Here is a 25,021-nt window from a genome sequence, read left to right as displayed (position 1 = left end):
GACGCTGCACGAATGGTCGTCAGATGAGAGACTGAAAAGCGACAATGTGGTGGTACGTACTGCTGCAATGTAACCACTTTCTCTCGCACTGTCTCCTTCTCGCCGGTCATGAGCTCCTCGAACACCAGCGGCGTCGGAAGGCGCTCCATGTAGTGCGTGTTTCGGTACTCTTCAACTTGACGCTTGACTGAATCCGACTCCAGGTCCAGAAGACGTTCGCATTCTTTGTTCTTGAACGGCCACATGTCGAGGGGTTTGCCAGCGTCGGCACTGAATGCGATAGTGGGATGTTCACCGCGAAGGTAAGATGCGTAGCTGTCCTGGATCTTCTGCTTCAGCTCGTTCTTGAATAGGTGCATATAGGCCTGATGGGGTCTGAGTATCTGAGGCTTCCGACGCTGCAAGTCGAGAAGCGGTGTGGGTTTCCGACCGCTACTCATCGTTTCGCGGCCATTTCCGTGACCTCGGCCGCGGCCGCGACCACCACGGCGCGGTTTATTCCCCCTGTTGCGGTTATAAAAGAGGCACTCTATTTGCTGTCGATGAATGGTGAGTTGGGGAAGTGCATGACAGTGACTCATCACTCACGTTACCTAGCACGAGCCGTTTGTTTTCCTGGGCCTTCTCAACGCTACCGTTCGCCTCGTTGACTTCTTCTTCAGTCGGCGGCGCAATCGGCCATTTTTCGGTAAAGGCCTCGAGCGTAGAACTGAAGAAGACCCGGACGTCTCCACCTGCCTGTGCGTTCAGAAAGGCTGCATTGCGGTCACCGAACCACACCTCTTGGTCGTTGGTGGTCCACCTCGGGCGTCCCATATGAGCAAGTTCACGGAAGTCAATGAGGGAAGAAGTACGCCTGGGACAAGAGGATCAGGTGAGGTGGGCGAGGAGGGGGCTTGATCCACGCGGCATGGCCTGGCGGCGCTGATATAGAGCCTCAGCCTACCCGATGAACGAACGCTCGCGCGCATGCCGTCACAGAAGCGACGAGGTGGATATTTAGTCCCTTGAGTCAGCTCAGTCCCACGTCAGCGTGTTTCTCTTTCCCCCCACCATCGCTGCGTCTCATCCTCTTCAACTGCCATGCATATTTCGTCTCCCCCCGACCCTCCTGAACGCCTCAATGGCTCTTCGCGCAGAGGAGCCTCCCAGGGTGAGTATTTGCAGCACGAGTGTGATCTGCATACTAAATCCGAAGTAGGCGGCTCTCACTCCCGAAACAATCAAACCCACAGCCGCGCTGCCCACACCGACGACCTCCCCGACCTCGCCGCCCTATCCTTGGGCGACCCGCCGAGCCCAGCCGTTCCCGCCCAGCGAGAGGCAGATCGACCCACTCCCCCAGCTCAAGTCCGTATAACTGTCTCTCCAGGGGCAGTTGTCAACGTCTACACCCGGGCGGGCACTGAAGGCCAACAGCGCGCCACGGTTACCCCGCTTACCTCGCTGGGGCGTCGTGTCATCAGTGGACCATTCTCCCAAGTCCCCACGGCTCAGTTGGGCGGCTCACTATCCATCCCGGCGTCCCCCATCCGTCGCCGCGCGCAGGGCGGTACATCCCCCGCTCCCAGCCGTTCCCCGGTGCTTTCCTCCCCTGCCCGTGGCCGGGTCCCAGCCCTTGGATCCCCCGCTCGTGGTCTCACTCCAGCTCCCTCCGCCCACATCCGTACCCCAGTCTCTCCTGGGCCTATCCTGAACTCCGGCTCATCGCGCACCCTCGCGGGCGCATCTGCTCGGCTGCGCTCGACGCCCCTTCCCTCGCCTCTTCTCGGCCTGTCCCAGATCCAGCCTGAGGTCAACGCGCCCCGTTGGGGCTCTCCGCTGCCGTCAGTGGCTGCCCATCCGATCATAATTGATCGTCAGTCTGGTATGCGAGTTCCTTATGTGCACGACGTTTTGGATTGTGACTGATGAATTCTACGTATAGACAACAACAACAGGTTCTATGACGTCGACCATAGCGAGGGCGAATACGAGAATAGTGTCTCCGATATAAACGCCTTTGACAACTTTGGAGATGTCCCCCAGCCGGCCGACGAGTTCATAGCACCCCCGGACATGTTCAACAATAGCTGGTACGTCGTCACGGTCGGGCGGCGCGTTGGGGTTTTCGATTCATGGGAAGAGTGCAATGACGCTACGAACGGTGTCCCCCACAACTGTCACAAGAAGTACACGAGTCGGAGGGAGGCTGTTGCTCGCTATTTCAACGCCCGCGAGGCTGGACGAGTTAACGTAGTATCTACCGATTAGTCCTCTAAATGCACGAGTTAGTAGATGTGCAATGAACAATCTTGGCTTGTTCCCTTTTACGACTTGAGGGAGCTCGTGTGATGCATTGATATGTGGGCTACACGACGACTATTGCTGTGACGCTGTAACTCAACTTCGGAGTAGCTGGTACACATCAATGTCCAGTCTTGCGTCAGTTTTCGCGTCGCGAGAACTTTGCTCGGAGCGTGGTGCGTACAGTCGGTGGGCGGTACGTTCGCGGAGGGAAATGTGCGGCGTAGCCTGCTGTCCGTGGTGTGACTCGGAATCCCAAACCAACATTTAATCTAGCGCGAGCAGAGTCCAGCGCCACTGCCGTGGCTGGCGTACCCTGCTTCAGTTCGAACAGCCATGTGGAACAACATATACGAGTATCAGTGCCGTATTTTAATAGCCTAAATATCTCTGCGAAGTTCCACAGGCTACGTAGATGTTCGGAGCTGCGAAAAGGCCTGTGCGAGAGCAAAATCCGAGGATCCCGGAGTGAAACGCACACTGATAGTTGTGGCAGCACTGCGCCTGACCGGTGCTCCTCAGTCGCATTTCATCCTCTCATACTATTCAGGCTCCTATACACCTCTGCTCATTCCCTTTCTTATCGATATCCCTGCGCCCTGAGGTATCATATAAATGGCTGGAGGCCGAAAACGGGAAGGGGAGTCATCAAACTCGACTCGACAACCAAAGCGACAACGAAATCAAGTTCAACGTCGACACGTCAATCCTCTCCCCTCCCCTGCACTTTCTATCACCCCAGATACCACAGAAACAATACCTAGTGTCATTCAGCAGACCCGATCGGTTCATGTTTACTCGCTGCCAGACGGAAGGGTCGCAATGCGCCAAGAGGGCCAGAATAATGTACCGGTACCCGTTCTGCCCACCACATCTGAGTCGTCAGCGACGGGCGAGATTCTCGATCTCTATCAAGAAAGCCACACTGGTATTGATTCCGTCGACTCTACAGCTATGCAGAAGTCTAAAAGGAGCAAGAGGACGGAACATAGGGCAGCAGTACGTTCCGATTACATATCTCACACCAAACATTTTGCCGAGGCTGAGTTCATATCACGGTCTCAGCGTAAAATTGAGGAATGGCTTCCTCTTCGGCAGGACTTCCTCGACGAGCTCCTGCGTTACGAAGGATCCGAACACATACATTCCAGCGTGTGCCGCACCTGCAAGCGGCCCGGCGCAACGTTCCGGTGTAGCCAATGTCACTCGCGTCGTCTGTATTGTCAGGTGTGCGCAATCGATCGACACACAGACATCCCACTTCACATTCTTGAGGCACGTTGTTTGCGACGTATTCTATGCTACGGAATTATTGCTTACTATGGGCTTGACAGCGCTGGGACGGTTCCAAGTTCATCAAAGTCGGGTTACGCGAACTTGGTGTTGTGCTCCAACTCGGGCACGATGGCGACTCGTGTCCATGCCCATCTCCGACTACACGACGTCTGGTAGTGGTCAATACCGATGGTATGCATAAAGTGGAAGTGCGCTTCTGTCAGTGCCTCCGTCATGACAGCACTTTCATGCCCGAATGGGTTCAAATCTTTCGCCAAGGATGGTTTCCGGCGACGACATCCAAGCCAGCTACCGCAGCAACTTTCCACATTCTCAACTTCTTCCACGAGCTAAACTTTCAAGCCAAAACAAATCTAAACGATTTCGAGCAGACACTACAGCGCATCACAGACAATTCAGGCTATGCAGCCAATTTGGTGAGTAAGCACCTCTGGTGCTCGAGACCCACGTACGCTTATCCAGCGCCGGCTGTAGGTCCGTTACCGGCAAATGTCGCATTGTGTCCGATTATGGCGCCATCTCGTAGCTCTCAAGCGCGCGGGACGCGGACACGATCCGGCTGGAGCCGCGAATACGCAACCAGGGGAGCTCGCTGTTGAATGCCCAGCCTGTCCGCACCCGGGAAAGAACCTGCCTCCCGATTGGGACGCGGAGACGAACATCAACAGGTGAGTCATATGCAGCACTGTATGTCATTCTTGCTGATTATGCTGCGTTTCGTAAGATGGCTATACACGCTTTTCCTGATGATGGATGGCAATTTCCGTGCAAAGCTCAAAGACCGCGGACTAGACAGTATCACACTCTCCCAGGGCTGGTCGTATTTTGTAGAGACAAACAGTTTCACGAGGTTCATCAACTCTGTCGGGGAGCAAGCAGAGGTCAGTTTGTGCTTGATTTACCTGCTGGGAAGTATCTCTCACGAGTCCCATTTAGAAAAGCAGCTGCACGGCCGAACACAAGGCTATTCTTAATGCGAACATTCATCGGGAGGGCTACATCACATCCGGTGTCGGTGCAATCCTGTGCGCGCGTCATGCCCTATGCCGAAAAAGCGGGATGGGAGACATATTCTTGGGAGAGAAGTGAGTACATTTCTTCGTTTTGTGTGTGTAGGAGAGGCAACCATGACATTCAACAGATATGCAATCTTCGACTACCTCCTCGGTTCGACTACGACCGGATTGCCACCCTCCTCCCTTCTGATATCGTATGATCTCGCGTGCCAGTGGCACAAGCGTCTCCCCCAGAGGGCGATGGATCTCCCGGAGGAGCTCAGCAACGCGATTGCGAATCTCAACCTACGCTTCGCAATCCCCAAGAAGCACTGGCACGTTCATGGTCCGAACCACGCGCAGTGGTCACTGAATTTCCTGGCGCTTGTTGGGCGGACTTACGGTGAGGGCATTGAATCGCATTGGAGCCATCTGAATCCAGTTCACACAAGCACCCGCGAGATGGAGCCCGGCGGTCGGCACGAGGTCGTTGACGACCACGAGGGCGCTTGGAATTGGCAAAAGATCTTGGCGATGGGTGAGTATTTCCAAAATGTCTCGGAGACTTCACAGTCCAGCTGACGACGACGACACAGCCAGCTTCTTTCTCAAGGGGCTACGCACCGCAGATCAATGGAGCAAGCGACAAAATCAAGTGCACGACGACTTTACCGCAAATCTTCCTCCTCTCTCTAAGAACGCCGTTCCGAAGTGGGAAGCCGAACTTACAGCGTGGCAGAATGCGCCCGGATCTGTGCCGGACCCGTACGAGGAGCCTCGGGCCAGTGAGTCATCATATAATCAAATCGGAGTCAGCCTCCGCCGCTGACAACACTGATATTGGTAGCTGTAAGCCTGAAGGCTGTTCGTCTAGAGATTGCCGAACAGGAAGCCATTGAGATGCAAGCCGGAATCTTGCCTCCGCACGAGGTTTCGCCTGGGGTCTTCCTGCAGGTTGGGCTCGACTTGGAGGAGCAGCAGTAAGTCAATAAATGTTGGTCACAGTATGAAGATACTGAGACTGTGACAGGCGTGCTTTAAGAGCCATGCAGGCCAAGATGTCAACTGGAGAGAGCTCTCAGGCGGCCGTACAAGAGAAGCGGAACACGCTTAAACGGCGTATTGATGCGTGGCAGATATTACAACATGTTCACATGCCGGTCATCGTGAATCTCCGTGGGGCAGCGCACTTGCGCCCGTCTGGGTCACCCGCAGTTGCCTCATCGGCCGACGCATCAGCTTTGCCCCCATCCATACCCACTGCCATCTCCATGTCAAACCCGCTCTCAACGTCCGCGATGTCCACAACCGTTGCGGCCACAACTTCGACAGCGATTCCCGCCACGCGCTCTACCACTTATGCCTTGGACGGAACCGCACCCATCCCTGGGAGAAACACTCAGCCCTCCAACATGACCACCATTCCGCACGCTCCTGTCCCACCGTCCATGGTAGCACCAGCACTGGAAACTCCTAGAGGGAGCACCACCGAGAACACCCCGGCCGAAGACATCGATCTCCTCCTTCCCTCTGCCCTTCCCACCCCGTTTCGCGTCTCTCTTCACCCCACGCTGCTCGACAAGGCCCAGCGCCTCCGCTTGGCCCAAGCGGATGACGCGCTCGACGATATACGACGCTACCGGCGAATCATCACTGGTATCAAGGAGTTCAATCGGCTCAATATCAGCGGGACTGGGCAGCGTACCACAGGGAAGGTGCGGTCGGTCTACTCGACTTTCCAGAGCAAGATCGATCGCGCCGCGGAACGTTACCGTGCCGCTCGTACAGCGCTTCTCGCACTCGACCACACTGGCGGCTGGCAAGAGCGGCTCAAAGAGCTTCGCGGGGAGGATATTCGAGGTCCAGGACGCCCAGACGACGAAGACCCGACAGGTGATGGTCGTTTCATTGTGTCGTGGATATGGCTTGTGCCTCGGGTGTCGGGCGAGTCTCCTGTCGGTTGTGAAGACATCAACGTCACAGAAGTCCTCGACAACATGAAGTACGAATGGTCTCGCAGCAAGGCACGGGCCGAGCGATGGACGGAAGAGGTTGCGCTACTGGAGGAGGAGATGCGGCGGATTGTGGAGTTCTTCGAGTGGAAAGCTCGGTGGTGGCGAGAGCAGGCTACACGCCGAGGCGACGTGAGCGCGGAGCTGGCAACGGGGCTCGCCATTTACGCAGAGAAGCAGGCATGCGTCTTCGAAGGGCTGGCTATGCGGTGCGTTACTTCATGGCTACCATACATGGGGAATCGCCCGGGCAAGGACGTCCCGTTGTGGCTTCAGCAGCGCGCACCGCAAATTCAAGGCGACTCATCAAATGCCGAGACGACGCGGATGGGGCTCGATGAGGATGCAGCGTGGTTGGAGTCGTCTGCAGATGAGTCCTAACCGTAGTGTGTCACTACAAAGAGACTATTAGATCTTATACGACCTCTTGCCAAATGCCATGTCGTTCGTACGAGCTCGGTCATACAGATACGGTGCATTGGAGAACGTTTGCTTTGGACAAGAAAAAAAAGGGCTCGGCACAGCGAGCGCGACGCCCGAACGTTGTAATGCCTGGAGACGATATTTAGAATCCCCCGACGTGCTGTAGTACCTGGAGACGTCATTTACAGTACCCCAGCGCGCTGTAGTACTCTCCGACCTTTCTGACAATCAACCAATGCGCTGTAATACCTGGAGACGTCATTGAGAATGCCCCGACGCGCTGTAATACGTGGAAACGTCATTGACAATCCGCCGACGTGCTGTAATACCTGGAGACGTTTCTGACAATACCCCGACGCGCTGTAATACCTGAAGACGTCATTGACAATCCCCCGACGCGCTGTAGTACTCCCATACTCTTCTGACAATGGCCCGACGCGCTGTAGTACTCCCCGACGCTTCTAACAATCCCCCGACGTGCTGTAATACCTGCAGACGTCATTGACAATCCCCCGACGCGCTGTAGTACTCCCCGACGCTTCTAACAATCCCCCGACGTGCTGTAATACCTGCAGACGTCATTGACAATCCCCCGACGCGCTGTAGTACTCCCCGACCCTTCTGACAATACCCCGACGCGCTGTAATACCTGAAGACGTCATTGACAATCCCTCGACGCGCTGTAATACCCGGAGACGTTTCTGACAATCCCCCGACGCGCTGTATTACCCGGAGACGTTTCTGACAATCCCCCGACGCGCTGTAGTACTCCCCTACCTTTCTGACAATGGCCCGACGCGCTGTAGTACTCCCCGACGCTTCTAACAATCCCCCGACGCGCTGTAGTACTCCCCGACCCTTCCGACGATGCCCCGACGCGCTGTAATATCCGGAAACGTCATTGACAATGCCCCGACGCGCTGTAGTACTGCCTGACAATATTTACAATCCCCAGACGCGCTGTAGTACTCTCCGACCTTTCTGACAATCAACCAATGCGCTGTAATACCTGCAGACGTCATTGACAATCCCCCGACGCGCTGTAGTACTCACCGACCCTTCTGACAATCCCCCAACGCGCTGTAGTACTCCCCGCCGCTTCTAACAATCCCCCGACGCGCTGTAATACCTGAAGACGTCATTGACAATCCCCCGACGCGCTGTAGTACTCCCCTACCTTTCTGACAATGTCCCGACGCGCTGTAGTACTCCCCGACGCTTCTGACAATGGCCCGACGCGCTGTATTACTCCCCGACGCTTCTAACAATCCCCCGACGCGCTGTATTACCCGGAGACGTTTCTGACAATCCCCCGACGCGCTGTATTACTCCCCGACGCTTCTAACAATCCCCCGACGCGCTGTAATACCCGGAGACGTTTCTGACAATCCCCCGACGCGCTGTAGTACTCCCCTACCCTTCTGACAATCCCCCGACGCGCTGTAGTACTCCCCGACGCTTCTGACAATGGCCCGACGCGCTGTATTACTCCCCGACGCTTCTAACAATCCCCCGACGCGCTGTATTACCCGGAGACGTTTCTGACAATCCCCCGACCCGCTGTAGTACTCCCCGACGCTTCTAACAATCCCCCGACGCGCTGTAGTACTCACCGACCCTTCTGACAATGCCCCGACGCGCTGTATTACCTTTGCAACATATTACAGAAGCCTGAAGCCTTGTAATACTTCTCTGATGTTTTTAACAAGAACCAGACACTCTGTAATACTCCAGACACTTCTGAAGTATAACAACAGCCTGGCCGCATTGTTTGATTTTACAAGGTGGCCACGAATCACGCAACGCTTCCACCACGAACCTGGGGTATTGTTTTACAATCTTGGTGACCACAGGTGCTGGGGGCGCACATCGTAATCCCGGACGGTGGACAATTCGGGTTGTTGCACTTGCACGCCTCGCCCGCTGTCTCGCTGTCTCGTCCGACCGTCGTACCTTGGCCTTCTCCGCCCCGGCGCAGCCTAGCCGCGGTCCGCGTCTTTGGAGCGAGCTTGTTTGCAGACTCGCTCGTCCTCCTCGCGGCGCGCCCGACGAGCGCGAGCACGGGGGCGACGCTCTGCCTGGAGAGCGGTGCACCTGTGGCCATCACGGTCTTCGTCGTTGCGGCCACGAATGTGGTGACCACCGTCGTGGCTTCGCGTCGGACAGACGTCTCTCGAAGTGCACGTATGTGGAAGCAGGACACCGTGTTGCGCAGGCGAGGTCGTGAGCACGACGACCCGACCACCTACCACAGCACTCGGTCGAGACCCCGCACCACCGCGAGCCCAAGTATCTCACCCACGAGTTCACCCGCTTTGGCGATCCTGTCCGCATCGCCTAGCCCCTCGTCGCCCTCGCCATCCTCGCCGTTAAGCTCCTCCTCGTTGTCTTCGTCAAGCACCAGGGTTTCGAGCTCCCACCCCCGGCGCCCTATTAGCTCAGTCGTCCCCGACTCCGCCCACTTTTCCACACTGCCATGATCGATGGTACCACCGAGCCGCCCACACTCTTACTCCCCCCGCTCCGTGACCCGTTCCCAATGACGGGCCACGCGCCCGGGACGGGCTCCGAGCTCCCCCCAAGCATCATTCCGACGTCATGCACTACAGGCTCAGCTCGTCCGCGCAGTTGGACCGGTCGGCACGCCCGCAGCCGCGCCCGAACGGGCCCGCAGGAGACGGTGGTGAGCGCAGTTGGCACAAGCGTAGTCGTGCCGATGCACCACTCGAGCAGGAGCGTGGACACGGACCCGCTCGTCCTCTCTGGGTGCCCAACGAGCGCGAGCACCGAGAGGGCGCTCCGCCCGGAGAGTGGCGCACCGTGCTTGCCATGGTTGTCGTTGTTGCGGGCACTAACACGGTGCTAGCCTGGACCGTGTGCGCACATAAGGCCAGGAACTCGACGACCACATAGAATTATGTGTATATAGCTGCAAATAATCATTAAGTACATGAGTCGAAGACCTCAGGGCCATACTATGCCCGCAGGTAGTGCACAGCGCCAGCTTGACCACCCGTGTGTTTCCAGGTGTCCTGGCGAGTCCTGGAAACCCTGGAATTAGGGCGCCAAGGATCTCAAGGCCTCCAGGAGCTGTGCAGAATTACTGATGTGACAAGCGCCCGCGAGACGCTTTCGAACTTGGGCCTTGTGAGCCGTGACTACCCCCGAAATTTCGAACTTTTGGACCCTCCTGTGACGCGTGACGTTCGATTAATACGAAATGGTACAGTAGTGTCTGCCGTAGTACATGTGTGAGCGCATATTCATAGATAAATGTAGTGCGAGAGACGTACCAGCTTCCTCACGCGTACGGAGGACCCCCGAAAGCGCCTACAGCGGGACCGCCGACCATCCGGACACGATTTGACGATTTTTGGCCCTCGGACCAGTCGCCATCCGGACATCCGGAGGGCTTGTCGCGACCGCATGGCTGCCGAAGGTCCGGACATGACCTTGAAGGGGCCAGGAAGGGTCTGCCGAAGCCCGGACATCAGCCAAGTAAGACCTGAGGTGGGCGCCAATGTGGAAAGTGGAGGAGGGTTTGTCCAAAGCTGTTACTCAGTTGAAACACTTATTGGAGGGAGTCAATAAAGCTTTAAAGCACCACTTAGTAATCATCATTGGCGTCAATCAGAATTTCACAGCCCACATTTGCGCAAAGGTCGAGAATTCCCGCTAAGTACAACAAATTTCTCTGTTTATTCCATGCCACCCTGCTCCGAGCAGCTGTGATGAGCTTTTCGCGGGGTTTGAAGCCTTTTTGCAGCGAAAACACGAATTAGCGCTCGTAAAGCGCTCCTGGAGGACTGCCGAACGATCCGGACGGGCAACCGCCCTGGTGCTGGAGGACCGCCGAAAGTCCGGACATGGGACCTCAAATAGTCCGGACATGAAAGTCGCAAAAATGGGCGTTTGTCGGCGGTCCCTCTATAGGCGCTTTCGGGGGTCCTGCGTACGGGCGGTAGCAAGATGCGTGAGGAAGCCGGTCGAGCCCCCGCCAGTATATCTGGAAGCGGGGACTCTCCAAACGGGAACGATCGATGCTCGCGCGCCCAGGCCACGCAAGCGCATTAGTCCAGAGCCGGTCATCAAAGTCCATAGCCGGCCCTCCCCGGCCCGGCCCGCTCAGCCGTCCCGAGGACGCGCTGACCCATTCCCGCTGCGCGCGTGCGCTGCCCGCGCGCCGACCACAACAGCCACCATCTTCGTTGTTGTTCGAGATCGTCATCTTGCTGAAAAGTAAATCAGGCGACTCCGAGTCACGTGGATAGAACTCTTCTGTGTAGTCGTCTGCGTTGAACGTTCCGTAGTACTCATGCACCATCTTTGCGAGCTCGTTCAAGAGCGCCGTCAGGGTTTTCTTCTGTTTTCCCTGAGGCTTGATCCATGAAGTAGACTTATGCGTGAACAAGAGTTTGTTATCGCCTCCGTTGTACCTTTCACCGTCGAATAATACGTAGTCGCCGTACACCATGTTGACAATCTTTGGGAGGACTTTGGCCTCGTCGATCTTGTACACGGGTTTCGATATGAAGTGGGGTGTGTAAGACGTCCGGGTAAAGCGCAAGACGGAGTACTGGAAGAGGTGAATGAACGACTCAACGTCGTCTGAAACGGCGTGACCACGCGCAGGAAAGTTCGCCACTAGTGCTGAGTGGAAGTACCACGCGCCCTGGACAATGCTGTTCAGTTCGCAAATTCCCTTGACTCGAGGTACTAATCAGAAGGCTCACCGGGATCACTTCTCGTTGAGCCCTCCTCTGAGCGATCTCTTCCTTAGTCCTCGCCTACTCCCAATCGCCGAGCAGGCACCGTGGGGTTACTTCGCCCGGGAAAACATAGAGACCGACGCTCCAGAGGCTGATCGAGCGGTGTATTAGACGCGCCTTCTCACACGCGTCGAGGTGTGCTGTAGTAGCAGAGTAGCGGTCAGTCCGAATCCGTCGCCGAGTACGAGTACCAGTGTTGGCTCGGCCGAGTCACGCACCTTCCATGGCGTCCGCCAGGTCCCCGCACAAGCTCTGGAAGTCGCCGATGTTGAGCAGCGGCTTGTAGACTTGCTTCAGGACGATGCGATAGTGCACGAGCATCTTCGCCTTGGGAGGGTCAGGCCCCCACCGATCGAGCGTCGCCGTGCGCTGTTGGTCGCCTCCCAGTCCAACGGTGACGTCTTCCCCACACACGCACTCGGGCACATTCCTGACCTTGGCGCCAGCGAGGCGAGCGTATGTGTCATGTTCGAGTGGAATCGGGTCGTCCGAGTCGAGTCGCCAGTACTGTACCATTTCGAATTGATCGAACCGCCGTTTGGAGCGTGACGGAAAGTTTGGTCGGGTGGATTCGAACTTTGACCGGGCCGTCCGTGACGGCCCGGAAATTTCGAACCCATCATCGACTTTTGGGCATTTCTACACCCAAACCGAGCGGGCGCAGACAAGCGCCCGCGAGACGCTTTCGAACTTCGGCCTTGTGAGCCGTGACTACCCCCAAAATTTCGAACTTTTGGTCCCTCTTGTGACGCGTGACGTTCGATTAATACGAAATGGTACAGTAGTCCTTGACCGTGCGGAGCTCGTCGTCGTCCTCGCAGATGCGACGAGAAGGCCCGAAGAGCGCGCTTGACGTGGTACTCGCACTGGGTGGCGCCAGAATACCCTGCCACTGGCGTTCATATCAATGACAACATACACCGCTACTGGCGTTCGGATAAGCTCATATGAGTGGGCGCTCTATACCTGCTACTACCGTCTATATGTACCACATAGCCACACATATGAGTGCCCTCACACCCTGCCACCTATACATATTATAAAAGTGGCTGCTTATATGAGTGCATTAGTGTCTTTCCCTCATATGAACTTTGTAGCGCCTTGCCACTCATATGAGCTCGCCCCCTCATATGAGCTCGCCCCCTCATATGAGCTCGCCCCCTCATATGAGCTCGCCCCCTCATATGAGCTCGTCGGCGTCTCACCCCTCATATGAGCTTATTAATATCCCATCCTTAATATGAATGCACCAGCATTCCACAGCTCCCATTAGCACATCTGGGAACCGGCATACTCTATTGCATGCCTGTGTGTATAGGTGCACCCATGCCGGAGCAATTCTTCAGCTTATCATATTACTGAGACACAGGAACTGCACTCCGAAAGGACAGGAAACTGCACCAGCTGTGCCACAACCGAAACAGACAGAATGGGTGCCCATTAGTTCCATTTTTATTCACACAATGCGCAAAGAGAGAGCAAGAAACCCATGATAGAAAGTGCAAGGCTCAAGCTGATCTCCGCAATCGGCAATTGACTCCCCCCGGGGGTCACCTCCGGGCCGGTAATTGACTCCCCCCGGGGGTTGATCTCCGAGTTTTTGATCACCTGTGTATCTCCGAGTTTTTGACCACCTGTGTATCTCCAACTTTTTGATTGCCTGTGTATATTGTCAGCCTTCATTACCAGACTGCCTGTATCTATTACCGAGTTTTTGGACATCTGTGTGTATTACTGCTTTCATTGCCGAGTTTTTGATTGCTGGTGCCTGTTACCGGTCCTCATTACCAACTTTTTGACTGCCTCAATCCATCACTGGGTCTTTGTTCACCTCCAGCCTTTGATACCGAGCTTTTTATCACTGATATTGGTAATATTAGATGGGTTAGTCTGCCTGTACTAAACACCCTCTCCCTAGGAAGTCACCCTTCACAGCTGCATGTGTTGATGGAAATTGACCAAGCTGTTTTCTGGATCAGGTAGTAGCATGCAAGAGCTGTGGGTGTGCAAATCTGGAGGGCAGTAGCTGCAAAAGTGAGGGAGTAATGGGGTATGATATTCTAAAATGACATACCAAACACAGACCTGGGATGAGAGTGAATCACATCCCAGACACCTAGATATATTCACAGAGGATATTCTGAATGCAATGCAGAAGAGAGCGCACAGAAATCAGGATTTCCGGTGAAGATACAAGATATGTGTGGAAAGTGGAAGTTCTGAGAAAACACAACATGCATAAGTTCATGTGCAGACATGATATCAACATGATGTTTGCTGCATCACAATTGGGTACTATTGGGGTGCTCAGATCGGAATTTGCAAGCTTATCGGTGATGAGATGCATATGGGGCACCATATGTCATTATTTCATGACATACAGTATCCTGACACAGCATATGCTCCGATTAGAATTCTAAAACATGGAATAGAACGGAGTGGAACATAGCTATCCAACGCAGAAAAGACCTTGAAAAACGGTTGAGAATCAGTGGAGATGTGCAAGGTGAGCCAGAAGTGTGGTTTATGCTGAATGTACTCTGACCTCGCTTTTCACTGCAACCACACTTCTGGCTCACCTTGCACATCTCCACTGATTCTCAACCGTTTTTCAAGGTCTGTTCTGCGTTGGATAGCTATGTTCCACTCCGTTCTATTCCATGTTTTAGAATTCTAATCGGAGCATATGCTGTGTCAGGATACTGTATGTCATGAAATAATGACATATGGTGCCCCATATGCATCTCATCACCGATAAGCTTGCAAATTCCGATCTGAGCACCCCAATAGTACCCAATTGTGATGCAGCAAACATCATGTTGATATCATGTCTGCACATGAACTTATGCATGTTGTGTTTTCTCAGAACTTCCACTTTCCACACATATCTTGTATCTTCACCGGAAATCCTGATTTCTGTGCGCTCTCTTCTGCATTGCATTCAGAATATCCTCTGTGAATATATCTAGGTGTCTGGGATGTGATTCACTCTCATCCCAGGTCTGTGTTTGGTATGTCATTTTAGAATATCATACCCCATTACTCCCTCACTTTTGCAGCTACTGCCCTCCAGATTTGCACACCCACAGCTCTTGCATGCTACTACCTGATCCAGAAAACAGCTTGGTCAATTTCCATCAACACATGCAGCTGTGAAGGGTGACTTCCTAGGGAGAGGGTGTTTAGTACAGGCAGACTAACCCATCTAATATTACCAATATCAGTGATAAAAAGCTCGGTATCAAAGGCTGGAGGTGAACAAAGACCCAGTGATGGATTGAGGCAGTCAAAAAGTTGGTAATGAGGACCGGTAACAGGCACCAGCAATCAAAAACTCGGCAATGAAAGCAGTAATACACACAGATGTCCAAAAACTCGGTAATAGATACAGGCAGTCTGGTAATGAAGGCTGACAATATACACAGGCAATCAAAAAGTTGGAGATACACAGGTGGTCAAAAACTCGGAGATACACAGGTGATCAAAAACTCGGAGATCAACCCCCGGGGGGAGTCAATTACCGGCCCGGAGGTGACCCCCGGGGGGAGTCAATTGCCGATTGCGGAGATCAGCTTGAGCCTTGCACTTTCTATCATGGGTTTCTTGCTCTCTCTTTGCGCATTGTGTGAATAAAAATGGAACTAATGGGCACCCATTCTGTCTGTTTCGGTTGTGGCACAGCTGGTGCAGTTTCCTGTCCTTTCGGAGTGCAGTTCCTGTGTCTCAGTAATATGATAAGCTGAAGAATTGCTCCGGCATGGGTGCACCTATACACACAGGCATGCAATAGAGTATGCCGGTTCCCAGATGTGCTAATGGGAGCTGTGGAATGCTGGTGCATTCATATTAAGGATGGGATATTAATAAGCTCATATGAGGGGTGAGACGCCGACGAGCTCATATGAGGGGGCGAGCTCATATGAGGGGGCGAGCTCATATGAGGGGGCGAGCTCATATGAGGGGGCGAGCTCATATGAGTGGCAAGGCGCTACAAAGTTCATATGAGGGAAAGACACTAATGCACTCATATAAGCAGCCACTTTTATAATATGTATAGGTGGCAGGGTGTGAGGGCACTCATATGTGTGGCTATGTGGTACATATAGACGGTAGTAGCAGGTATAGAGCGCCCACTCATATGAGCTTATCCGAACGCCAGTAGCGGTGTATGTTGTCATTGATATGAACGCCAGTGGCAGGGTATTCTGTCGGCATGCGCTGGTACTCGGCGCCGCAATGAGATAATTCTTGCCGCCTATGCTGAGACGGTAGAAGGGCCACTGCGAAGTGGGCATGGAGAGGCGCATCTTGCGCGAGATGTAGGCCACCCACTCGTCACGAAACCCTCTGAGGGTCCTCGACTGCTTTCCGCGGACACGATACTCTGATGGCGTATTCTCGAGGTGAGTCGGCGACAGCCCCCTCTCGATGTACCCCTCGATGATGCGCTTCCCTTCGTCGTGGGGGACACGTGTGGCAGAGAGGTCGAAGCCGAGAACTCCTAAATTGCCCCGGGGCCCAGAGAGTAGCGCGAGTCGCCAGAAGAACTCGTACAAGGTCAGGTCGGCCTCCGTACCCCATTCGAACGGCTCGGATATGATGAAGGACCCATGGTCGACCACGATGATCCGCGCTTGGTAGCGACAGATGTAGAGCGCGATAAGCTCGGTCCTGTGCTGCCTCTTCAGGATCGCCGCGCAGTACTGGTTCACCTGTCCATGTGACTTGACCGGTTCGCGAACGATCTTGTGGGCCTCTCTGGCGGGAGTGATGCCGGGGAACGTGAACGCGGAGTCATTCGGGTCAGCCTTGACTTCGATCGGGACAAGGACGTCGGCGAGGGAGGCTCTTCCAAGGCACTGTGTTTTTTGTAGATCGACTTGGATTCTTCGTCCGTGGTGTTGGCCACCTTGTCCTTGTACCACTTGTCCTTCTCCGCCTCCGAAACCGAAACATTGGGGTGATCGGTGACGCTGTCGTCGTCAAAGTACACATACGTCGGGCCTGAGCGCACCGTGGACGTCTGGTACGTCGTCGTCCGCGGGGTCGTTCTTCGGTTCGCGTGTGGATGTATCCAAGACTTTGATACTACGGAGAGAACTCTCGTGTAGAAAGTGCCACTCCGATTCGGCAACGGTGCAGGCTTTGCAGGCGGCTTCGTGCTCCTGATACGCTTCGCGATACTCCGCGCGTGCTTGTTGGTAGGTATCGTCGATGTGGCGGTTGCAAAGTTGGCAGGATGGATTGTAGGTGCCCCCTGGCTCTTGATCGCAGTCTGCGCAGATCGAAGCCCCGGAAGTCTGCCGGCCGAGCGGAGTGTCAAGACGGTCACAGAGCTTCCGGTACTTTCGGTCGGCCTCCCGGTACACCTCGTGGTTCTTGTCATGCTGTTCAGTGGCGTCACGATGTGCTCGCATGTAAGCCTCCAAATTGGCCACGGCGGTACCGTAAAGGGCTTCGCTTCCGTCGTACTTGGTTTCTTCAGAGACCTGATCGTGTGCATCTTCGTCTTCAATCTTTCCAGAGCCTTCGACTTCCCGTAGCCAGGCTGTGGCCCCACCGCCGGAAGGAGCCTCTTGGGTCTGATTGAGAGACTTTTCGCGCGCATCGCTCACATGGTCACAGTAGACGCGTATCAGCGTTCGTTCCACACGGGCGCGACTGCGAGCTAGTTGAGCAGCAAAGGAGGAGGTCATGGACATGTCCTAGGGCGATGCGGCGACTTTCTGAGGACGCCATGATCTCTATGACCTTGTTCGCGATCCAGGCCTGAGAGACGGAATGAAAACGGAGGATACAGACGAAATAACAGGAACTCACGATCTCCATCACAACGCGTGAATCGCTTGTCTTTGGACCATCTTTCAAGTCCAATCGTGCCGATGGGAGTCTGCCCTTGAGTGACAAGGCTGACAGCGCTTCCGATTTACCCAGCTCGCCACCAAGGTGGTCACGGAAGACACGCCCTACATCCTGCTGCTCGCAGAACTTGTGTAGGTGCTGATCCTTCATTGCGGAAACTTGAAACCTTCCTTTACCGCCAGCGAAGCGTTTGCACGCGGAGGAGCAGGTCCAACGCAGCGCTAAGCATTAGAACCTTGATCTAGGGTTTAGCCAGCGGCAGCAGTGGCCCACTGCACGCTACGGCTCCCTCCTGCACTCGTTCTCCCACTACGCCCACTTGTTCATCCACGCAAACCCAAGACGGAGAACGAGCCCTTCGCCATGCCCAAAGACGTTCCATCCACCCAACCGTGCTTCCGCCTGGCGATCGTGTGCGTTCCCCTTGACTCTCGGTCTAATTCCCCGGCCTGACGTTTCCTGCATTACAGCGGTAGAGGTATAGCAGACTTCACGCGGGCCATCGCATTCGGGTTATTCGAACAAGATCTGGCGTCACCCACCGAGATCGGCATGCACTAGGCCGGACCCGAAATCACTACCGTTGGAGGAGGCAGCTCCCGAGCTCGTGGAGGTGGGAAGGACGGAGAAGGACCGGGACGGATGGAAGGGACAGCGAGGGGCATGAAGAGACCCACAGCCGCTCCAGAGCCCGCCCTTCTGCCCCGCAAGTCTAACTACCCTCGGGGGCTTCGAGTCTGGGCGCGTTATGGTTCCAGGTCAGTCTCCCTCCTCTCCCGCTTGGTATGTTCCATCTTCACGCTCGCGCGTACAGATGGCGCGACCACGATGTGCCGCGCCGGTATGGTCTACGTCCTCGTTCGCCACCCCCGCGCATGCTACACCATCGGTGCCTCTCTTCCTACCACCCTCCTTCAACGCAACGGCTCATACACCTTGCAATTCCCTGACGGCACCCACGCGACCGCAGACGCCCTCATCCGCGCGGACGACGATGTAGGCACTCGGGCGAGTGCGACCGTGGAGATTATGTGCTACGCGGCATGCGGTCAGCGACAACCCTGCGAGACGACCTCAGACGCGTAAACGAACCTCACTGTTGCCAGAGCTCTGTCGACAGCACATTGGCCCCAAGCGCGGTGGAATCGAGACGAGCACTTGCAGTATCATGTACCAGTACGCGAGTGTGCCCGCCCACCTCGGGCGCCGTGCCTCAAATTGCAATATATATAGTACCCTCACACACCTGCGCGCGCGCTGTGGACTTGAGTTTCGATCCTGTAAGCGCCGGCGGAGGAGCACGTGGGGAGGTCGTAGAAGATGATGCACATCTAGGTGTGCACTGGGGAGCGTCGGACGCAGATCATGTTCGCGTGGTGTGCGCCATCTGCGTGCGTGGTCATGAGAAGTAGCGCACATCGGGCATTGGAGAACATCGGAAATTGCATGGCCCTGTTTTTCCAATTTATAACGTGTGTGATAGCAGGTGGGAGATGGGGGGTTGTGTGGGCACGAACGGCGGCACACGACATCACAGAAAAGTATCGTACAGATACAGACAACAGCATAAGTACCGACGAATTCGGACACAAATGCAAGGGCGCCAGGCGAGGAAAGCGTATCAAAAAGTTGTTTGCGTGGATAGCAGGAGGCGATTGTAAAGCAATAGAGAGCCGAGACAGTCACAAAGCATCATACACTTCGGCGAAAGGGAAAGTTCGCCCGCCGGCGGCAATCCTCAGGCCCGCGCGCTTCAAGAGAAGTACATGACCTTCCTGATCTTCTCGTTCAGGGGCTTGAACCCGGCGCGGAAGACCTCGAGCTGCTTGGTGACATCCTGCGAGCCCAGGTGGGTCGCAGTGTCCTCCATCGACAGGTGCTGCGAGCCGTCCGGGTCGTAGTGGAACTTCGCGCGTGCGCACACGATGTCGGCATCTGTACGGGTTCGCGTCAGCCGCGCGCGCGAAAAGAAGCAGGGATCGGGACTCACAGTATACAGGGGCAGGGATAGAGACGGAGCGCGTGGCGCGTGCATAGACGTGACAGAGCGCAAAGGAGAGCGCTTGAATGCTGTCCGGGGTGAACCCATTCTCGTCGTAGAGGACGGAGTAGTGTGCAGGACGTGACGTGCCCTGGATTGTATATACCCGAACACAAGAGAGATCGTGTCAGTGGACGTGGAAGCAGCAATGAAGAGCGAGAAGACTTATCCAGCGTGGCTTTGGAGGTAAAAGTCGAATTCCGTCGGGTGCGTTATGTAGTTGTCGACCACGAGGCCAGGCATGCAGTTGCCACTCTTGTCAGTGTCCTGGCCAGTCGGGAAGAATCGTACATGGTGGCGCTTTCCGACAACTATGACGGTGATCTTCGGCCGCACGCCGGCGGCCTCGCACGCCCCTGCGAAGCACAACGCATCAGTCACCCCTCAGGATATCCGCCTGAAGAACCACTTACTCTTCAGCTGTGGCAGCTCTTCATCGTGTCGTGCACTCTCATCAGCTCCGAAGGATCATTCCAAGTGTCGGGGTCACTCACCGTAGTCCAGCACCTGCTGGAACTCGCCCTCCGAGACACCATCACGGTAGAAGATCACTCGGGTCGGTGCCGTGCCTGCTTTCTTCTCCGCCTGCGAGCGATAGGACTGATACATCTTGAGGATATTGCCCGCCATGTCTTCCAAGTCTTCGATCATCTCCTGTCGCCCCGTTTGCACCCGAATTTCGGCCACGTACTTGGCTGTTTCGGAGTCGACGTTGCCAACGAGCGACGTGAACGAAGGACGGCCCTGCGTGCCTGGGGCGGGGTGGACGACGTCCGCACTGCAGAACGGCGGTCAGTGACGATCTGTGCGGAGGTGTAGGAGGGCGTACCCCAAGACGAGCGTCGGATTCTTCGGGTCGGTGAGGACGGGCACAGAGCGTGCGTCCGGGACGGTGTTGATTCCCCCGAGCTTCACGTTGATCCTGTGCACAGAGCGGGGCGTGAGCGCGCACGTGGCGCCACGAGCGTAGCGGACTCACTTGAGCGCGATGTTCGCATAGTACTGCTGCTTCGCGCGCGAGCACTTGGACGACATCATGCACTGCGTCGCTACCCCTTGCGTGCAATCTCCAAAGCTGTCGGCGACCCCACAATCAGATCAGGCCACAGAGCGCGAGAGAGACGTACTGTTTGACCCCGGAGTAGAGGTCGTTGGAGCCGGGAGGCAGGACCACCACTATGAGGTCAGGCCCTCCGGCTCTGTTATTCTTTTCTAGACACTGGCGGCCGGCATCTCTGAGGTGCTGAAGTTGGCGCGTGAGCACCACGGAGGCGACGTCGCGAATAGCTACGTACATCTGCCACCCTGCCGTTGATTACCTGATAACGAATAGCTGGGTCCCGCTCCTGGACGGCCACACCGGTCATGTCGAGGGCGTCGAGCATGCCCCGCACCAAATCCTGCGCCGTTTGGCGGTTGAAGCGCTGCTCGCGCTCGTAGATGACGATGACCCATCGCTTGATGGCGGCCGTCTTGAAGAACTTCTTGTCGACCCTACGAGACGAGTCAGCGGGAGTCGACTCTCTGTCGACGCGTGGCTTACATGTTCCACGACCCAAAGCGAGGTTGCTGGAGAACGCTCAGTTCAACGCCCGCCATTCCAGCTCCAACACTCACCAATGTCAACTGTCTGCTCCCGGGGCCGTACTTGAGCGTGGGCACGTCAATGACCCGCGCATCGATCGCGAGCGGCTCCGTCCTGGCGAGCTGCATCCCGAATTGCTGCGTGAAAAGGATCAGCGAAGACGCCCCGGCCCAGCGCCCAGCACGCACCCGAACGTATTCGGACTGGCCGTACGAGAGCACCCCGAGCGCGTTGACGATGCTGCGCAGCCTGTCGGGCGGCCTCTGCGTAGAAAACTGGACCATCGCGTCCGTTTTCTCCGGGGGAAGTTGCTTGCGCATAATCTGCCCTTCTGGGATGACGCAGACCTCCATCGGGAACATCCCCTTCCCGATCTGCGCACTTTCATCAGCAGCTGATCCCTACGCTCCCATCGTACGTACCTGCACGCAAACGACGCCCGGGTGGCGGAGTTTGTAGTTGTATGTCCTTTGGAAGTACTGCGCGACCGAGATCTTCTCGCCCGTCTCAAGCTCGAACCGGTACGCGTCCGCACCGACCGTCGACAGGCCCCTCACGACGCGCGCAGGGCGGTTCGCGAGCTGCGGCTGCCCTGGGATCTGAACGTGGACGCGCACCCCGCGGAGGAACCGCTCGAGCTTGCCCCGATCGCGCTCCGACAGGCCCTTCGTGGGCCCGAGCATGTCGGGGTTCGTGTTGCCGGGTCTCTCGAGTGCCTGAAACGCGACTTGGATCACGGGCCCCGGGGCAGTCATGACCGCCGCGGATATGTCGACATTGATAAGCATACGGCCGATCGCGGGGCGCACCGACTGGAAGTATCCACGCCAGAGGTGCAGACCGCTGCCGATGTCGCGGGAGCCCTCGCGCGTGAAGAACGACCGCGTGTTGAACGGGTATCGAGTGAACGGTTCCATGCGCACGGCGACGTTCAGAGCCTGGAGAAGAGTCAGTGTATGTTATATGACGCGGACGTTCAACGCACGTGGATCGCTTCGAGAACGGTGCTGTCGTGTGACTGCATTCCTTGGAGGAAGCGTGTAAGAACCCTATCATCGTGTTTAGCATCAGTTCGTGGGCGCACGGGAAATCTTACTCTGGGTTGATCGCGGCGACGTGGGTCAGTTTGACGGTGTACGTCTTCGGTCCGCGCGCAGGCCTCCCTCCGGCAGCAGTGCCCGGAGGGGTTTCGCCCGGCGAGGGCTGGTCCACCATCGTGAAGTCGAACTGCGCGACGACGTAAGCGTCGATCCCGGAAGAAGCGCGCCGAACGCACCTTGTGGGTCCCGGACGGGCCGAACTGGAGCTCGTTTGCGCAGTACATGCTCGCCCGCCCATCGTACACCGCGCGCGGGCTGAAGATCTGCGGGGCGATGTCGGTCTGGAGCCGCTTTATGATCTCCATGTTCAATCGCAGTGGGAGAGGCTTCGCCGCGGGCGTGATCACTAGACATACGACATGAGCTTCCTGGGCCGTCGCGCCGGCTCCAAGCCGACTCACCAACTGCAAAAATCGCATGAGAGGGCGTTCAACAAGCAATAACGGCGACCGACATACCGTCATAATGATGGATGATCGACTGAGGGGTCGAGACTTCAAAATGGTTCGTGACGACCCTGGCCAAACGCCCGCTGTTCCCGAACGAGGGCCTCTTGACACCGACGGTGGTGATGGGGCCCTGGGGTAGCCCACCAGCGGCGGGCGCAGCGGCAGCCCGAATCGCAGGTCCAGGGGCCGCCGCCCCCGCGACACTTCCGCCTCGTGTCGACGGCGCACCTCGTCCCGAGCCCGCCCCGCCGCGCGAGCCGCCGCGCGATCCGCCGCGCGAGCCTCCTCCACCTCCACGAGGTCCGCCGCGGCCTCTCTCCGGATTTCCGCGAGGAGGCATCGTTCAAAGTGGCGTAGAGGTAGCAAGAAAGAAGAGAAAGTGAAAGAAGACGAGATGAGAAGAGCAGAGGGTATATCAGGTGTACGTCTGCGGCACTTTACGTCAGCGGTGTGTTGCTGCGGTAAGTAGAAGCAACGCACGTAAGCACCCCAAGCGCCGCCTGCCATTCGCTCTGAGCGTAAATCGCGACCGACACTGCTTCGCTTTGTTCTAGATCGGCAGTTCTGCGAAGCAGTCGTGTAAAAGCAGCAGTGAATATCAGTTTAGATAGACAATGACGCGTATCTTGGGACATCAAAAAAGGAGGTTTCAACATCGTCATGACAGGCGGAACTCAATGGGAGGTGGCCAGAACGACAGATGCAATATGGGGCCTCCAAAAGGCGCGAAAATAATAGTGGCACATACGATACATAGTCACAGCACCACAAAGCATCCTTTAGACAAGACTACGAGACTAACGAGTCATCAGCGCCTCGCGCGAGCCAAACAACAACCACTACTCACCAATTCAAACACCATTCGCATGCCCATTCGCCGCGGCAGCAGCGGCGGCAGCAGCCGCACCCCTTCCCCGACCTCTACCACGACCCCTTCCACGTCCACGACCCCTTCCTCTTCCGGTACTCGGCGTCGCGACAGGCGCCGCGCCATCCGCACTCGCGGCGGCCGAGGCGACAGCGGCGGCAGCGGCAGCGGCCGCCCCACGTCCCCTCCCGCGCCCCCGTCCGCGCCCCCGTCCCGTCGACACCGGCTGCGGGGGCGGCGCGGCCGGGTGCTCCGCCGCAAAGTGCACGGGCACGCCAAGCGGCTGGAGCTGGCCGTGTCCGTGGGCATGTCCGTGCCCGTCGAACTGCATCTGCATCTGCATTTGCATCGGCGGCTGCGGCGGCACCGGGGCCGGGTGGAGCATGTGCTGCATCTGCGGCGGGGGCAGCGCGTGCGGGTGCGCCGGTGGCGGGGCGTGGTGGTGCGCTGGCGGGGCCGGGTGCGGGTGCAGGTGCGGTGGAGGAGCCGCCGGATGCGGGTGCGGCGGCGCGAAGAGCTGGGACTGGGTGTGCGGCGGCGGCGGGACGTACTCGTGCTCGATGATGCGGTGCGGCGGCGCAGGTGGTGGTGGGGAGTGCGGGCGGGGCGTGGGTGAGTCGAGGGACTCGATGCCGGTCGGCAGTACGGGAACGGTGTAGGAGTAGTACTGGGGCGGGATCGGGTCACGGGTGAGGTAGTGCACGAGCGAGGGCTGGGCGGGGACGGCGATGTCGACGGCGTCGAGGAGGAGGCTGGGGCGCGGGTTGGTCCGGGGCTCAATTGGCGGGAGGGCAAAAAGGGAGGACGTACTTGCATTCTTCGTGGAGGGCGTGGAGTTTTTCGTTGGCCTTTACGAGTGCGCTCTCGTAGTCGGCGTGCATCTGAGCAGGGTATATGCGCTCAAAAAACGGAGGCGACGCGCTGGGGAGATACGCACTGCGGTCACATAATCGTACTTCTCCCTCAAGGCTTGGAACCTGATCTCAGTGAGCACTTCGTAGTCGTGCGGTACTACACTGAGCTTACTTCTCCTTGTATCGCGTCCCGCCGCGGTGTGCAGAAACTGAATGCTATGCGCAAGTTGCGTTGAACAACCAAGGACTAGGTAGAGCAAACTGGGGCACACCTTCAGACTAGAGCCGGAGGGAGCACTGGAAATAGTGGGAGGTGGGTAGGGCGCCGAGCTAGATGATCTAGACATAGAATCCGCCATGGAAGTGGACGGGGTAGAGGGGGAAGGAGGACAAGGAGTGTGTACCCTCTGCTGGGAGAGCCTGTGGCGTTGAATCGTGTGCGCGCTTACATTACCAAATTCAGAAGTCTCACGTGGAGGCC

General features: G+C 56.6%; 7 protein-coding genes across 7 annotated transcripts; 3 read left to right on the top strand and 4 right to left on the bottom strand.

Annotated features, from left to right (window-relative positions):
* Window positions 1–1,083: 1,083 nt before the first annotated feature.
* On the top strand, window positions 1,084–2,253 carry BXZ73DRAFT_81539 (uncharacterized protein; the record flags this gene model as incomplete). The annotated part of the gene is made up of 3 exons (XM_048023524.1): window positions 1,084–1,153; window positions 1,202–1,867; window positions 1,928–2,253. 3 exons carry the CDS (start codon window positions 1,084–1,086, stop codon window positions 2,251–2,253), a joined length of 1,062 nt encoding a protein of 353 aa, XP_047872697.1.
* An 855-nt stretch (window positions 2,254–3,108) lies between these two features.
* On the top strand, window positions 3,109–6,930 carry BXZ73DRAFT_92737 (uncharacterized protein; the record flags this gene model as incomplete). The annotated part of the gene is made up of 13 exons (XM_048026472.1): window positions 3,109–3,285; window positions 3,352–3,577; window positions 3,649–3,998; window positions 4,057–4,250; window positions 4,307–4,463; window positions 4,519–4,667; window positions 4,724–4,916; window positions 4,941–4,980; window positions 5,020–5,149; window positions 5,217–5,362; window positions 5,649–5,743; window positions 5,981–6,798; window positions 6,888–6,930. The coding sequence occupies 13 exons, from the start codon at window positions 3,109–3,111 to the stop codon at window positions 6,928–6,930; spliced, it is 2,718 nt and encodes a 905-aa protein (XP_047872696.1).
* A 4,306-nt stretch (window positions 6,931–11,236) lies between these two features.
* Window positions 11,237–12,297, bottom strand: BXZ73DRAFT_81537 (uncharacterized protein; the record flags this gene model as incomplete). Its single annotated transcript, XM_048023523.1, has 5 exons — window positions 11,237–11,244; window positions 11,276–11,684; window positions 11,746–11,799; window positions 11,836–11,921; window positions 12,000–12,297. The coding sequence occupies 5 exons, from the start codon at window positions 12,295–12,297 to the stop codon at window positions 11,237–11,239; spliced, it is 855 nt and encodes a 284-aa protein (XP_047872695.1).
* Window positions 12,298–15,650: 3,353 nt separating this feature from the next.
* On the bottom strand, window positions 15,651–17,793 carry BXZ73DRAFT_81536 (uncharacterized protein; the record flags this gene model as incomplete). The annotated part of the gene is made up of 6 exons (XM_048023522.1): window positions 15,651–15,769; window positions 16,007–16,629; window positions 16,662–17,081; window positions 17,128–17,375; window positions 17,482–17,550; window positions 17,602–17,793. The coding sequence occupies 6 exons, from the start codon at window positions 17,791–17,793 to the stop codon at window positions 15,651–15,653; spliced, it is 1,671 nt and encodes a 556-aa protein (XP_047872694.1).
* A 598-nt stretch (window positions 17,794–18,391) lies between these two features.
* BXZ73DRAFT_106443 (uncharacterized protein) lies at window positions 18,392–18,729 on the top strand (the record flags this gene model as incomplete). Its single annotated transcript, XM_048016631.1, has 2 exons — window positions 18,392–18,401; window positions 18,458–18,729. The coding sequence occupies 2 exons, from the start codon at window positions 18,392–18,394 to the stop codon at window positions 18,727–18,729; spliced, it is 282 nt and encodes a 93-aa protein (XP_047872693.1).
* A 667-nt stretch (window positions 18,730–19,396) lies between these two features.
* On the bottom strand, window positions 19,397–23,158 carry BXZ73DRAFT_92736 (argonaute-like protein; the record flags this gene model as incomplete). The annotated part of the gene is made up of 16 exons (XM_048026471.1): window positions 19,397–19,578; window positions 19,634–19,775; window positions 19,913–20,040; window positions 20,179–20,462; window positions 20,514–20,606; window positions 20,664–20,759; window positions 20,812–20,927; window positions 20,980–21,178; window positions 21,228–21,253; window positions 21,302–21,406; window positions 21,458–21,643; window positions 21,692–22,207; window positions 22,255–22,318; window positions 22,366–22,472; window positions 22,546–22,715; window positions 22,828–23,158. The coding sequence occupies 16 exons, from the start codon at window positions 23,156–23,158 to the stop codon at window positions 19,397–19,399; spliced, it is 2,745 nt and encodes a 914-aa protein (XP_047872692.1).
* Window positions 23,159–24,257: 1,099 nt separating this feature from the next.
* BXZ73DRAFT_15331 (uncharacterized protein) lies at window positions 24,258–24,732 on the bottom strand (the record flags this gene model as incomplete). The annotated part of the gene is made up of 4 exons (XM_048017511.1): window positions 24,258–24,438; window positions 24,497–24,567; window positions 24,624–24,663; window positions 24,713–24,732. Coding segments are annotated over 4 exons (312 nt in total), but the record flags the coding sequence as incomplete, so codon positions are not given.
* Between the last annotated feature and the right edge of the window lie 289 nt (window positions 24,733–25,021).

Source organism: Epithele typhae (genome assembly GCF_022376455.1).
Source record: "Epithele typhae strain CBS 203.58 chromosome Unknown BXZ73scaffold_83, whole genome shotgun sequence".
Classification (NCBI taxonomy): domain Eukaryota; kingdom Fungi; phylum Basidiomycota; class Agaricomycetes; order Polyporales; family Epitheliaceae; genus Epithele; species Epithele typhae.
The sequence above is the reverse complement of the archived record's forward strand: the minus strand, read 5'-3'. Positions and strand labels throughout refer to the sequence as shown.